This window comes from Folsomia candida, unplaced genomic scaffold (assembly GCF_002217175.1).
Source record: "Folsomia candida strain VU population unplaced genomic scaffold, ASM221717v1 Fcan01_Sc043, whole genome shotgun sequence".
Taxonomy (NCBI): Eukaryota; Metazoa; Arthropoda; class Collembola; order Entomobryomorpha; family Isotomidae; genus Folsomia; species Folsomia candida.
This window is the reverse complement of record NW_019091235.1, coordinates 369,733-382,349: the sequence shown is the minus strand read 5'-3', so window position 1 is coordinate 382,349 and position 12,617 is coordinate 369,733. Positions and strand designations below refer to the sequence as shown.

Sequence of the window (12,617 nt, the reverse complement as noted above, 5' to 3'; positions counted from 1 at the left end):
GATGGGAGAAGGGGCAAGTGGGGGTGTCGTCGGCCCCGGCTACGGCTTCCATGGGGGACGTGGGCAAGATCCCGCGGTCCGTGGACAGCCCCCGCCCAACAACCTTCAACCGTCTACTTCCGCATGCAGACGCCACCCTCATTTGAATATCACCACCACCCCACGGAATCCGCCTATGTATCCCTGCCATTCATTTTCCTACCTGGTGTCCAGCAGTAATGGGCCGAATGGTGTATTGGGCCAACTTTCCAATACATGTAGAGGTTTTCCGAGACCATCTCCGGTTTTTCCTCTACACCCATACTGCTACATACATATTATCATTAGATTTTATAAATTTATCATAGTGTGTGATTAGCCTGTATTGGGATGCCGTGTGCTACTTGTGGATTATGCCCACAACTGAGCACATACTTTGTTAATTCTTAGATTTAATCATTATGGAACTATGTATGTAATTTGAATGAACTTTTGTATGAAATGAATGAACGATGATGATTGTAAGAGCTTGCGCTATATCAATCTTGAATAAACCTACCTACCTACCTACCTATTACAAATAAGTACTCCTTCGTGTCTTGTGTATTTCAGTCTTATTTTGCATGCATATTGTGCAAACATATGTATATGCACATATATCCCCTGGTGAATAATACCCATTCTAAATTAGTTTGTATAAGTTAGTGATAGCAATTTATAACCCAATGATTGTTTCACATGTTTTGATTTCGATAATCACACACCTGATAAGCACACATACGCAAACAAATTGTTAATATATGTATGTCCGTATAGATGCTACAGCAGTTTCCAATACATACATTCAGTGTATCACAATTATTGAAATAAAATATGTGTTTACAAGTATTGAGCTCATAACATCTGTTAAATTTGTACGCAAAGTTTCCTGATCCATAATTTCAGTACTCGTTCGAACGACGCCTACTCAAATTGCATAAATAATTTCGTTGACAATTTGACAATAATCTTCCAGCAAAAATGCCAATTTGCACAGTCACGTAAGATAAAATACATATGTCCATTGTTTTGCGGGCGTTATGTATTTAAACTTAAAATTGTACAGACGTGAATTACACACCGGCAGTCTGTGGCATATCCACCTGTTTGGTTTGATGGCCCACCTGGAGAGTGAGATCAAAGCAAAATTTCCGGAACTTGTTTCACATGGGACCGGACATGCGAAATACTTGTACGTTGGGGCAGACCTGCTTGGACCACATAATCCAGAAAATCCTCCCGTCCAATTGCTTCACGACCAAATTATTAATGGAAATACGGGTAAGTACTGTAATCCTCGGAAAGGTTACGGAACCCTGGAGAGAGATGTAGAGGGTTTATCCCAATATGCATGAATAAAGATCGGTCACGATAGTATGGCACTCACGTAATAAAATGCTCATAACTTTACACACAGTTAATGTAATTTCAAAAAAATTGCATATGTATACTACCAAAGGGTTTAGATTGCCATACAGTTCAAATTTTAATGATTCAATTCCGCTATCTGCTGCACATTGCATTTTCTTCTTCAGATTTCGCGTCAGATTCCGCCCATAGAATGCACCTACTTTCAAGCTGATTTTCCTCCATATGTTTTTAAATTTTAAAGGTATCTGGCCTTTCTGAAAGCTTAGAATATTTGGAATTAGTCAGCGCTCAGAACTTCTCTATTGGTCGCAGTTGAGGAAAATTTCGTGGGCTTCCATTTTTTTGCACAAATTCAGTTTTTTTCAGATGTCGGAACTGAGTGATCTTTTTGGCCTCATGGGGCCTTACGAGGTCAGTCAAAAAGAAAACTTTATGTTTTTATGGTCTTTGGTAACGAACGATTTTAATCCCCCTTTAATGCATAATTTAAGACGCACCTCCTGGTTTACAGTACCCTCCAAAATGACGGGATCAGAAACATGACCAGTCTCGATGTGCATTGCCAAATTCTTCATTTTTTGGTTAATTGGTCTTTCTTTTGGACTTTGTCTTCATACTTTGTTTCATAGGGGTAGGAACTATGGAAAAAATGCCTTCCTGGAAGATTTGAGGGGTCAGCTGTGACGTGGGGCTCATCTTCCATGATGACCACTTTCCCCCCAATTTGCTTCAATAATTTCTTGCAGAACCCATGAATCCTTTCCTTTTGTGTTGGTTTGTAATTTGGTGCTTGTTTTTTTGCCCTGGCTGTAATCCCTAGTTTATGGACTTTGATTTTGCTCAGATAGTTTTTTGAAATCTTGACCTTCCTTGTCGTGGCAGCCGTTGCCGTTGATGAATGATTTTTGAAAATTGTTTTATCCGATTTTTGACTTTTGTCGCCGATAGCTTTGCAGGTCGACTAGTGGGGACTTTGAATTTGACGTCATTGGATTCCTCGTACTTTTTTATGTATTAGTTGATGTTGGATTCAGAAATACCTTCTTGTTTAAAAAAATGCCAAGTAGTTTTGGAATCACTGTTTGCTTCATTTTTATGAAACTCAATTCCTCTTTTTTCCAACTCTTGCCTTTCAACCCAAGTTCTTCGAGTGTCAGCCATGACGAAATAATTGGTGACATATATCATTGGAAAGCTAATAACTTGGTCTATTCAAAAATATTTTTTTCAAAATTTAATTTCGCCATGTTCCCGCCCAGCGCGCCTTTGACGGGGCAGTGTCATACTATCGTGACCGATCTTTATTCTAATATATTTACTGCCTTCCTGTGTACTTTTCCTCGTTCTCTCCCCGCAGTTCTATGTACAACCTTTGCGTGAAGCTCGATGATTGTTTAGTTTGGTCTAAACGTATCTGTATGATTATTTAAAAATGAGAAGAATTAGTACATGCATATATTAAATTTTGTACATACAGACATCACCTTCTCGGTGGTCTCAAACTATCTCAACTTCCTGGATTACAACGGCTACAAAGTTCTTGACACTACTGTAGTTTACACTGGTAAAGGGGAGAAAATAATTTACATTCTGCAAAACTGATGTCTTTCGGGTCGCCTAAACTTTTCGCCATCAAAAATCATGAGGAAATAACTGAAAAAGGAGAAAATAGTTTACTAAAATTTATGGCATATGTACATATGTATGCAAATATGTAGTTGGATAACCTAATGAAAGGTGTCTCTTTTCGGACGACCACATCTGCGTTCCGTTAAGATGCGTTCTAAACTGTCCAAAGCAAATTTGTACATGTGCACAATGTTCAAAACTGTCAGTCTTCAATGAAGACTCTTCATTACATATATATACGTCAAATTATTGCCGGAAAATCTTGTAAAATTATACACCATTTGTGCACCAATTATCAATTAGTTTTGGACATTTTAAACATCCAAAATTCCATGACCAAAACTGACTACACCTGGTTTTGGATAGCTGATTTGGATGTGGTTATAAAACCAGAGCGAAACCCTGCTTAATGTCGACGCACTACATTTATGTATATATTGAAGTATATAAGTATTTAAGTGACAATTTCAGATATACAAAGATATTTAAATATATGAATGACAATGAAATAAATGAAACATAAATGTTAACGCTAATGTTCGCAGAGTTTTCATATTTTCGCAAATACAATTTAAAAAATGGAGTCATAATAAGAGATTTTGTAAATAGTTATTATCTTATCAAGACATGCTCAATTTCATGGATGAGTAAATAATTCGCAGTACTGAACAATAATTTGTGCATAATGAAAAAACTCTGTATGAGTATTACTTGTTAGGAAACATGAAACAGTATGCATGCATATAAATGCAAATAATATAATACTCGAAATTTATCAGTTTTAAAAGTGAGAAACGTCCATGATTTATATTGTCCAAACTAGATATAGTTCGGAAATTCAGAAGGAATCCTTTAATATCTAAGATATGTATGTAGTTAAAAAACTACTTGGAAATGCAGAAGTACAATGGGTTGGTGAAGACTTTTCTACGGCAGATTTTGAAGTTGTTACACATATATAAAATGGGTTTGGCGAATACAAGGAATACAATTTATTCTGGGTTTTGACATTTTAAAAGCATTTTAAGCTGCATACCAGGGGTGGGCAAGATACTTTGGTCGCAAGATACAAGATACAAGATAAGATACTTTCTAGGATAAGATATAAGATACAAGATAAAAGATACATCTTGTTCAAGTACACAAGATACAAGATACAAGATACTTTCCTAAAGATTGAGTAGTCAAGATACAAGATACAAGATATGTATCTTAAGATACTTTTATACTAGATAAGATACTTTCTTTTTTTACCTTGGTATTCATGCCCAATTGGTCATGTTTAATAATTTAAACGAAAAAATCTAGTGAGTACAGAATTTAAAATCATTCTATAATCATCTTACAAATTTTGTAGCCAGCGCTTATACATACTTCGAAAAATTTCGAAAAACTAGAACTCTACCTAACATACATATTTTTAAGAAGTTGATATTATTTTTACAATATTCCCTGCTTATCTAAACCCTATAAGATATATACACTAGTTCAGCGTAGGTACATATCATGTAATGTGCATGTATGTATACAAATGTACGAGTACACATGAACATATATACATATACATATATATATGAATATACGTACATATGCATGTAGAAGTTTTTTACACATTGGCAAAACATAAACTAAAAATTCACCAAATTCTGGTTACGACAAATTCATGGTCAAATTGACTGCCAGTAGTACGAAATTGACTTTGACTTAAGAATTTTACGGAATTTTTAGAAAAAGTATCTTGTATCTTGACAAAACTATCTTAAGATACTTTTCTGCCAGGCATATCTAGATAAGATACTTATACAAGATACTATTCGACTTTCTAAAAGATACAAGATACAAGATACTTCTCTGATCAGGCGGCCAAGATACAAGATAAAGATACTATCTTGTATCTTGTATCTTTTATCTTGACCAAGTATCTTGCCCACCCCTGCTGCATACATATATACATCAATCCAAAGGAAAATAACGACCGCGAAATTTGTTGCTATTACATAAATACCTGGGAGTTAAATGTGTTGCCAATCCAGTTGGGCTATGAATTGGATTGGAGCCGAGCTATTTTCATCCTCTGGGCGGTTTGCGAATCTTCATTTGCACCTTTTTTAAGGAATATTTTGTTCCTCTCCAGTCGTTCCAGTGCACTCCTACCGCAGCCTTTTCCATCTCGCCTGAATTATGATATATTGAGTTCAGATTGGCCTAAGAATCATGTAAATAAAATCTTTTTAAACTATTGAAACTATGGTTTATTGCGTATTTATGAACGCACGTACATCTGAACAGAAACCGTACCACCATCCGCCTCGACGGTCAGCTGCACAATTTTTTATCCAGCCATCATTGTCCTTATCGTATGTACTGAACTGTTGTCCGTTGCTGCGAATTAATGAATTGCCTGCAAAATAAAAATATTTAGTAATCAACATGTGTAGAAGTTAATTTTGTCGAGTTCGAACAAACTGGGTATTTTGGCCTGGTTGTGGCTAAATTATACGTACATGGTCACATAACCAATTAATTGTGTACATATGTATGCACATGCAACATTGTATATACATAGATATATACTTGTCAGAAAATCTCACACCCGAGATTTCGTGGATTCAACGAGCTTATTAAATAATCGAAAATTGGTAAAATTCAAATAGACAAATTAGAACATTCCAAATAATGTCTGGGCAGGATAATACTTCGCCTAACACTCGCTTATATTTCTATATTCGCAATTTTTATGGTTGTGAAACTACAAAAATCCATCACAATAATAATTGGTATGCTTAAAAACCCCTCACCCGCTGTCCCAGTATATCCGTCTACGGTTAAGTTATACTTAGTCCGGACATTAGCGACTCTGAAGGTGTCAAACATAGCATACTTTTTGTTCCCCTCCCAGTCCTCGAGGTCAACTCGTAACTGTGTATTTCCTTCAACAGTGAGCTCATGGATGGTTTTTAACCCTGTATTTAAGAATCTAAGTTAGCTCTGATAGTTTAAAATTTGCTTAGTAAATCTTACCGAGCCAGAAATCTCCGTCCAGGTTGCCAAACCCATTTTCATATTCATTCCAATTTTTCTCGAAATCGGTTCTTCCCTTTCCTTTCAGGATTGGAGTACCTCTTTGCTGAATTAGTATCCACTCTTCGTCACAGACGAGCTAAATGCATGCATTAAAGCTTATGAACATATGTATAACTGAGTTTCAATTTTCAAAGGTCATACAAGTTGTAATAAATTGAAAGATTACCTTTTTATGGAGAAATTTTGCGTTTGAAAGGTCGGAATCATCCATGCAAGGCACTGATTTTCTGTTCGACGATGGGTAAGACTGAAATTTGAGTGAGAGTAAGTTTTATAAGTTGTGTAGAATGTAATGTTCTAGTTTTTAAGCTCGTATCAGCCTCATACATTGTTCATGTAATGCTTCAAACTCTCGAACTCCTTCAATACGTTGCCGAGGCCCTGAGACACGTTAAAACTGGTGCTTTTTATCTCTTTCAAAGAGGCGATCTCGTCTTCCTGAAGGGTTAGAAGTTGCTCCACAAATCTACAGGACTCGTTGAAAGAAGACTATAAAACATGGAAAGTTGCTCATTATAAGTTTGCAGGCTCTATTCTGGAAGAAAACACGAGTTGAAAATTTTTCCTGAATGGTTTGATGCGCCTGACAAACAGATTCATTGAATATTCTACATTAATTGAAGCGAACACCAAAACATGCCTACCTTTTGTACTTCTGACGCTAATATTCCCAATCGGTAATCCGAAGCCGCGTATTCTGGTAACTTAAATATATAAAAAACTATCGTAATTCTAACAATCAAAAACTGAATTTGCGAATTTGGCCGACCTTAAAATATGCTACATACACTAATTCGAATACCGAGGTTACTTACGTGCATGGACCTCCGATTTCTTCGATAAGCAGTTTCTTCCCTGATAACTTTGCCCTTCACAGTGTCGGACTTGACGAGTGCTTCCAGATCACGTTGCAGGCTTTCCAATTTCTTATCTAATCTCATTTCCATAGCTTCAATCTTTGCAGCAAAGTCATCTTTCGTAGGAATGTTTGATAACTGGGCGGCTAACTTAAGTAAAATTGAAATTATGGCATTCCATTAAAATTGTAATTATAAATTTGAACTGCAAATAAGCCCTCACGCGTTCCATAAGGTCTTTCAAATTCAACGTTTGTTCCTCATTAAGATCCGCACCTTCAATCTAAAGGAATACAACATGTGCTACGTTAAAACGGTCATTAAAAAAACTTATGGTTTGAAAATCAAATATGATTTCCAAAATATTATTTGCTCCTTGCGGATTCTCAACTTCATCATATGAACTTTGCATCATATGCACTAAGCATGCACATGTAAATATATTACTCAAACTTACTTACTAGGTGATAAAAGTCTTTGGCTGGCTGCTGGAGAGTGAACATCATTAGCTCTCATTCATTCGTACACATGCATAAGTGTATAGAAATCCGCGCACAAAATTAAAATGCATAAAAGTTCTCAAGTATGAGTAGTTTATACGGATATTTTACGAATTCGAATAAAAATAAAGCAGCTAAAAGAGACAGGGAGGAATCCAGTGACTCTAGTGCAAAGTCGACGCCTGAAAAAGAAAACGAAAGAATCCGCTAGCCCAATAACCGAAAATAATTCCCCCTCAAAAAATATGGCTACCATAGAAGAAATCACCAAATTAATACTCGAAAGTGAGAAACGTCAAAAAGAGTTCATAACTACCGAAATCGGCAAACTTTGTGACCAAAGTTCCATCGTGACCAACCTTCAAGTTAAATTTGATAAACTGTGGAGTGCTTCAAAAAAGAATAATGTAATTGTGTATGGGTACCCCGAAACCCCAGGTGAAACCAATGAAAATAAAGAAGCAATTGTCCAAGACTTGGAAAAACGCATTGGAGTGACCCTTATGTTTGACGACATCTATCGACTCGGTAAACCAGGCCGGCCTTCACGCCCACTAATGATAAAGCTGATGAGAACTTGGGACAAGCGAAATCTGATGACAAACAGGCACAAGTTAAAAGGAACAGAAATATTTGTTAATGATGATTTGGATAAAGAAGAACGTCTCACAAGCTCAACTTTACTCAAAAAGCTCAAGGAATTAAGGAGTGCGAAGCCTTCAATAAAAGGAAGAATTCGGCAAGGAAAATTATACCTTGTGGATGGAGAAAGTACCACTGTTTATGCTGTCAATGATAATCATGAAGTCTTCGAAGTAAATGACAACAAAATGCAACAATGACACCAGACGCCTTTACTTCACCTCCTAAATATATTGTCTTGGAATATCGAAGGAATCAAAAATAAATTTAAACCATTCTACAACAAAATAATTGGTTCAGAACCTCACATATTCTATCTCTGTGAGACATGGCACACAACTCAATTCAAAAATACAACCTTGTCATCAACATTTAACATAATAGAACAATTTGGCAGTAAGCAACATGTGAAAGGCAGAGCGAAAGGTGGTTTCATAGTGGGCGTGAGTAAATCAATTTGTGAAAACTGTAAAGTGATTAAGACTGATGGTGAAAGCTGTGAAATTGTAATAGAACTTAATGGTGAAAAACTTGCTCTAATCCTAATTTACTTATCACCGACAAGTACAACTGATCTAATGGCACTGTTTCATGAAACGTCTTCAAAATACTCGAACTGCATTATCATGGGGGATCTAAACGCTAGAATTGGAAAGTATAATGAAAATAACGAGAGACAAAGTAAAGACACGTTCATAAATCAACGAGGAAGGGAACTCATCAGAATTTTACAAACCCAAGACTTCTCCGTACTCAATGGCGCAACACAATCCGACCCTTTGGGGGAATTTACATTTAGCAACAAGAACGGATCAAGTATTGTTGACCTATGTCTGATTAAAGACTCTTCGCACACAGTTTTGGATTTCGACGTACTTACTGACCCCTCCTCCTCACACTCCCCGATATTATTAAAGCTTAACCCGTCCGCACAAACCAAAGAAACTCAGATCCCCATGATAAAGTGGAACGAAGAAAATAAAGAGCGTTTCTTAAACCAATTGACACAAGAGATGATATCTGTGAACAATTCCATACAAGATTTCACCCAAGCGCTAAGAATATCTGCAGAATTAACGGGCATGCAAAAGTACAAAACTTTGTCTAACAAAACTCAGTGTCACAATCCATCCTGGTACGACGGTGAATGCCAAAAACTTAAAAAAGCGACTCAATATTCGATGAAAAAATTCAGAAACGCAGCAGACAACACAATAAAATCTAATTGGAGAAACACATACACGAATCTGAGACAGAAATATAAGACTATTGTCATAAAGAAAAAAACAGATTTCACAAATAATCTAACTCATAAATTAGGGAACGCAAAACGACCGACTGAATTCTTCAAAGCGTTGGCATATTACAGACCTAAATTCAGACAGCAACTTACGAAAATCCCAACCCCAACTCATTTCAAATCCCACTTCAGTGACATTTTCGAAAGCAAAATTACCATCCCAGAAAGCCCATCATACCTCATCCGAGACGAAATGCTCGATCGAGATTTCTCACGCTCTGACCTTGATGATGCAATTAAGAAACTCGCCAGAAACAAAGCACCAGGCCCAGACACCATACCAAATGAATTATGGAAATCACTTGAACCTCACCACAGAGAGAAGCTGCTCATCTGCATCAATCATCAGTGGAATGAAGAACGCCTCCCAGAAAACTCATCCGAAATAATCATCCGCCCCATTTACAAGAAAGAAGATCCTATGCTACCAAAGAATTATAGGCCAATCTCACTGGTGAATACTTGTCTCAAATTATTTACAATTATGCTAAGTAATAGATTAAACGTGTGGTGCAGACAAAATAATATTATATCAGATTATCAGGCAGCGTATAAAACTGGGGCGGGTTGCCCCGATCATGTTTTTACCTTACAGTCTGCATTACAATGTAATCTTAAAACAAAGAAAAGTGTAGTATTTGCATGTTTCATTGACCTGTCCTCAGCTTTTGACTCAATTAAAGCAACATGCTATGGAAAAAGCTACAGAAAGTAGGAATTAGCACAAAAATGATCAATGTAATAAAATCAATGTACAGTAGTGCAAAAGCAAAAATTCGAACATCCGAAGGTGATAGCGACTGGTTCAGATTAAAAAGGGGCGTTTTTCAAGGAGAAACGCTATCTCCAAAATTGTTCACAATTTTTCTAGAAGATGTCTTTAAAATATTTGATGAAAAAACATCACCAATTAGAGTGGGTACTGCAGATATTGATATGTTAGCCTATGCAGACGATTTGGTTGTACTAGCTAGAAATATATTCGAAATGCAAGAAAAGATAGATAAATTAGTTAAATATTTTAATGATAATGGCTTAATTGTGAACTTATCAAAAACTAATGTCGTCCTTTTCAAAAACAGAAATACGATTAAGAACAAACCTAAATTATTCTGGGGCGACTCAGAAATAAACTATGTAGATTATTATAAATATCTAGGGGTTCCTTTCTACTCAAATGTAAGTAACAAGAAAATGTTCGAACATTTCCATGCCAAGTCTAGATGGGCTCAGAATGATTTAATGAAATTATTTTACAGAGCTAAAATTACAACACTCAATAGTAGAATGCAACTATTTAACTCCCTTGTTCAGTCAGTTCTCTTGTACTGCTCACCAATATGGGGAGTTAACTTTATGGATAATTTAGAAGTATTTCAAGCAAACTTTATAAGGAAATTATTTCATTTACCAAATGTAACTCCGCAATGGATATGCAGATTAGAAACTAATGTAAAACCTATTCAAGTCATGTTTCTCAAATCGCTGTTGTATTTCTGGTTTAAGATAATTACAAACGACAGTACTCTAGTTTTTAAATGCTATGAAGAATTAATTAAACAGAGCACGTCAGAAACAAAGAACAACTGGTTTCGGGATGTCAAAACTCTTCTCACTACTTACAAAATAGAGGACATTTTAGATGTTAACGTTCAAGAGAAAACTGATAAAGAAATTTTACAACTGATAAATAGCAAATTAAAACAGGTAACAATTGATATTACAAACAAGGACGTGGAAAGAATGACCAACACTAAAAGATACGCAAATTATAGAATGATTAAAACCAGCGTTAAACCCGAAAATTATTTAAATTTTGTAATTCCATTTAATAAAATAAGGCAAGGGGTACAGCTTAGGCTAAATGTTGAACAACTTTCTGTCCACGATACCGTTTTTAAATTAAATAAGTTAAATCATAGTTTCTATCCTGAGTTTAGCCCGGAATGTCAATTATGTAATAGTGGTATGCAAGAGACAATGTACCATATATTATGCGAATGCCAACCTCTGAGAAAACTGCGAAGAGAAAGTGCTCCAGAATTGTGTAACATAAAATCCTCGGAAGAATATTTCTTATACCTTAAAGATTTAACAGCACCTAAATTACACACTTTATGCTGTTTAGTTGAGAAAATTTATAGTTTAAGATCCAGCCAATAGATTGTAAGAATATGTATACTAAATTTAAATAATGATTGTAAAGGCTATGGCCATACACAATCTCGCAATAAATCATTTACTTACTTACTTACTAGGTGATGTAGACTAAGTTGTAGACGGCCACTTAAAAATATTACTAGGAACAAAGGGTACACAGAAATCATCACAGCGTAATAAGTACGTATTTCAAAATTTCTAAGTTTGTTGCCGGTAAATACTTCTGAACAACGAAATAAACTATACGACGTACATAGTTATGTATATATTGATCAATTGTGCAGACAAGTGGTTTATAATTTGAGCATGATTTCCAGTGGTAAATATGCACTGGTGTACACATTACATATGTACATATGTTGGTATCTTCACTTTTCTTACTATACATAAAACTATAGGAGAAATACATATATATGTACATATCACAAATAATGGCATCCAAATGTGAGTACATAAAGAGTAAACGTATTTAATAGAACAAACAGAGACGATCATTAATCTTGCACAAAGTTGCAGAAATAAATCATTCTGTAAAAGGGGACAGTGACAATCTACGCTTTGTGTTAAACAGGAATCCTCTAGACAATTGAGCTAATGTACGTATGTACAGGTCTGCGCGGATTATAATATAGAGTTGAGAATGCATATTATACTTTTGTTCGATGTTAATATAAAGTAATAGATATGTACATAAATACATGCATACATGTCCCATCTATGTGTGTACGTACAATCTCTGAGGGGGACAACAAATCTGCTGGAGCAAGGTTACAGCGAAATTTTGCGACAAATTAACGGACCAAAGTTCTTTTCCATATTTGTACATATATGGATGCACATAATTATTTGGTAACAAATGCTTAGATGCTTTCTATCCATACTATGTACATATGCTTATCAATAAGCAATAACAAAATAGAGTAGCGGAATATCTTATAAAAATAATTCTGCCGTATTCAGCTAAAAATAAAACAGCGGAGGATAAAAGTAGAGATAAGTATGTATCAATTTCCGAGAAAACATTAAGCTGTCACTATAAATATACGTTTATATGAA

At 35.6% G+C, this 12,617-nt stretch overlaps 2 protein-coding genes across 10 annotated transcripts; one reads left to right on the top strand and one right to left on the bottom strand.

Annotated features, from left to right (window-relative positions):
- The first annotated feature begins 803 nt into the window (after positions 1–803).
- On the top strand, positions 804–3,548 carry LOC110861627. The gene is made up of 3 exons (XM_022110761.2): positions 804–1,019; positions 1,085–1,299; positions 2,867–3,548. The coding sequence occupies exons 1-3, from the start codon at positions 1,000–1,002 to the stop codon at positions 2,989–2,991; spliced, it is 360 nt and encodes a 119-aa protein (XP_021966453.1). The 5' UTR covers positions 804–999; the 3' UTR covers positions 2,992–3,548.
- Positions 3,549–3,845: 297 nt separating this feature from the next.
- On the bottom strand, positions 3,846–12,007 carry LOC110861582 (microfibril-associated glycoprotein 4). Of its 9 annotated transcripts, XR_004833223.1 has the most exons (11): positions 11,657–11,990; positions 7,183–7,242; positions 6,918–7,109; positions 6,747–6,806; positions 6,430–6,591; positions 6,269–6,349; positions 6,040–6,178; positions 5,817–5,981; positions 5,298–5,419; positions 4,963–5,223; positions 3,846–4,071 (listed from the first exon to the last, which is right to left on the bottom strand). XR_004833223.1 is itself a non-coding variant. In XM_035844836.1 (10 exons), exons 1-10 carry the CDS (start codon positions 11,726–11,728, stop codon positions 5,169–5,171), a joined length of 1,077 nt encoding a protein of 358 aa, XP_035700729.1. In that variant the 5' UTR covers positions 11,729–11,996; the 3' UTR covers positions 4,162–5,168. The 9 variants fall into 9 exon arrangements, 6 of the variants coding, with proteins under 6 accessions (XP_035700729.1, XP_035700728.1, XP_035700730.1 ...); XR_004833225.1 differs by lacking the exon at positions 3,846–4,071 and having other exon boundaries at positions 4,162–5,192; positions 5,900–5,981; positions 11,657–12,007; XM_035844836.1 differs by lacking the exon at positions 3,846–4,071 and having other exon boundaries at positions 4,162–5,192; positions 11,657–11,996.
- Positions 12,008–12,617: the final 610 nt, after the last annotated feature.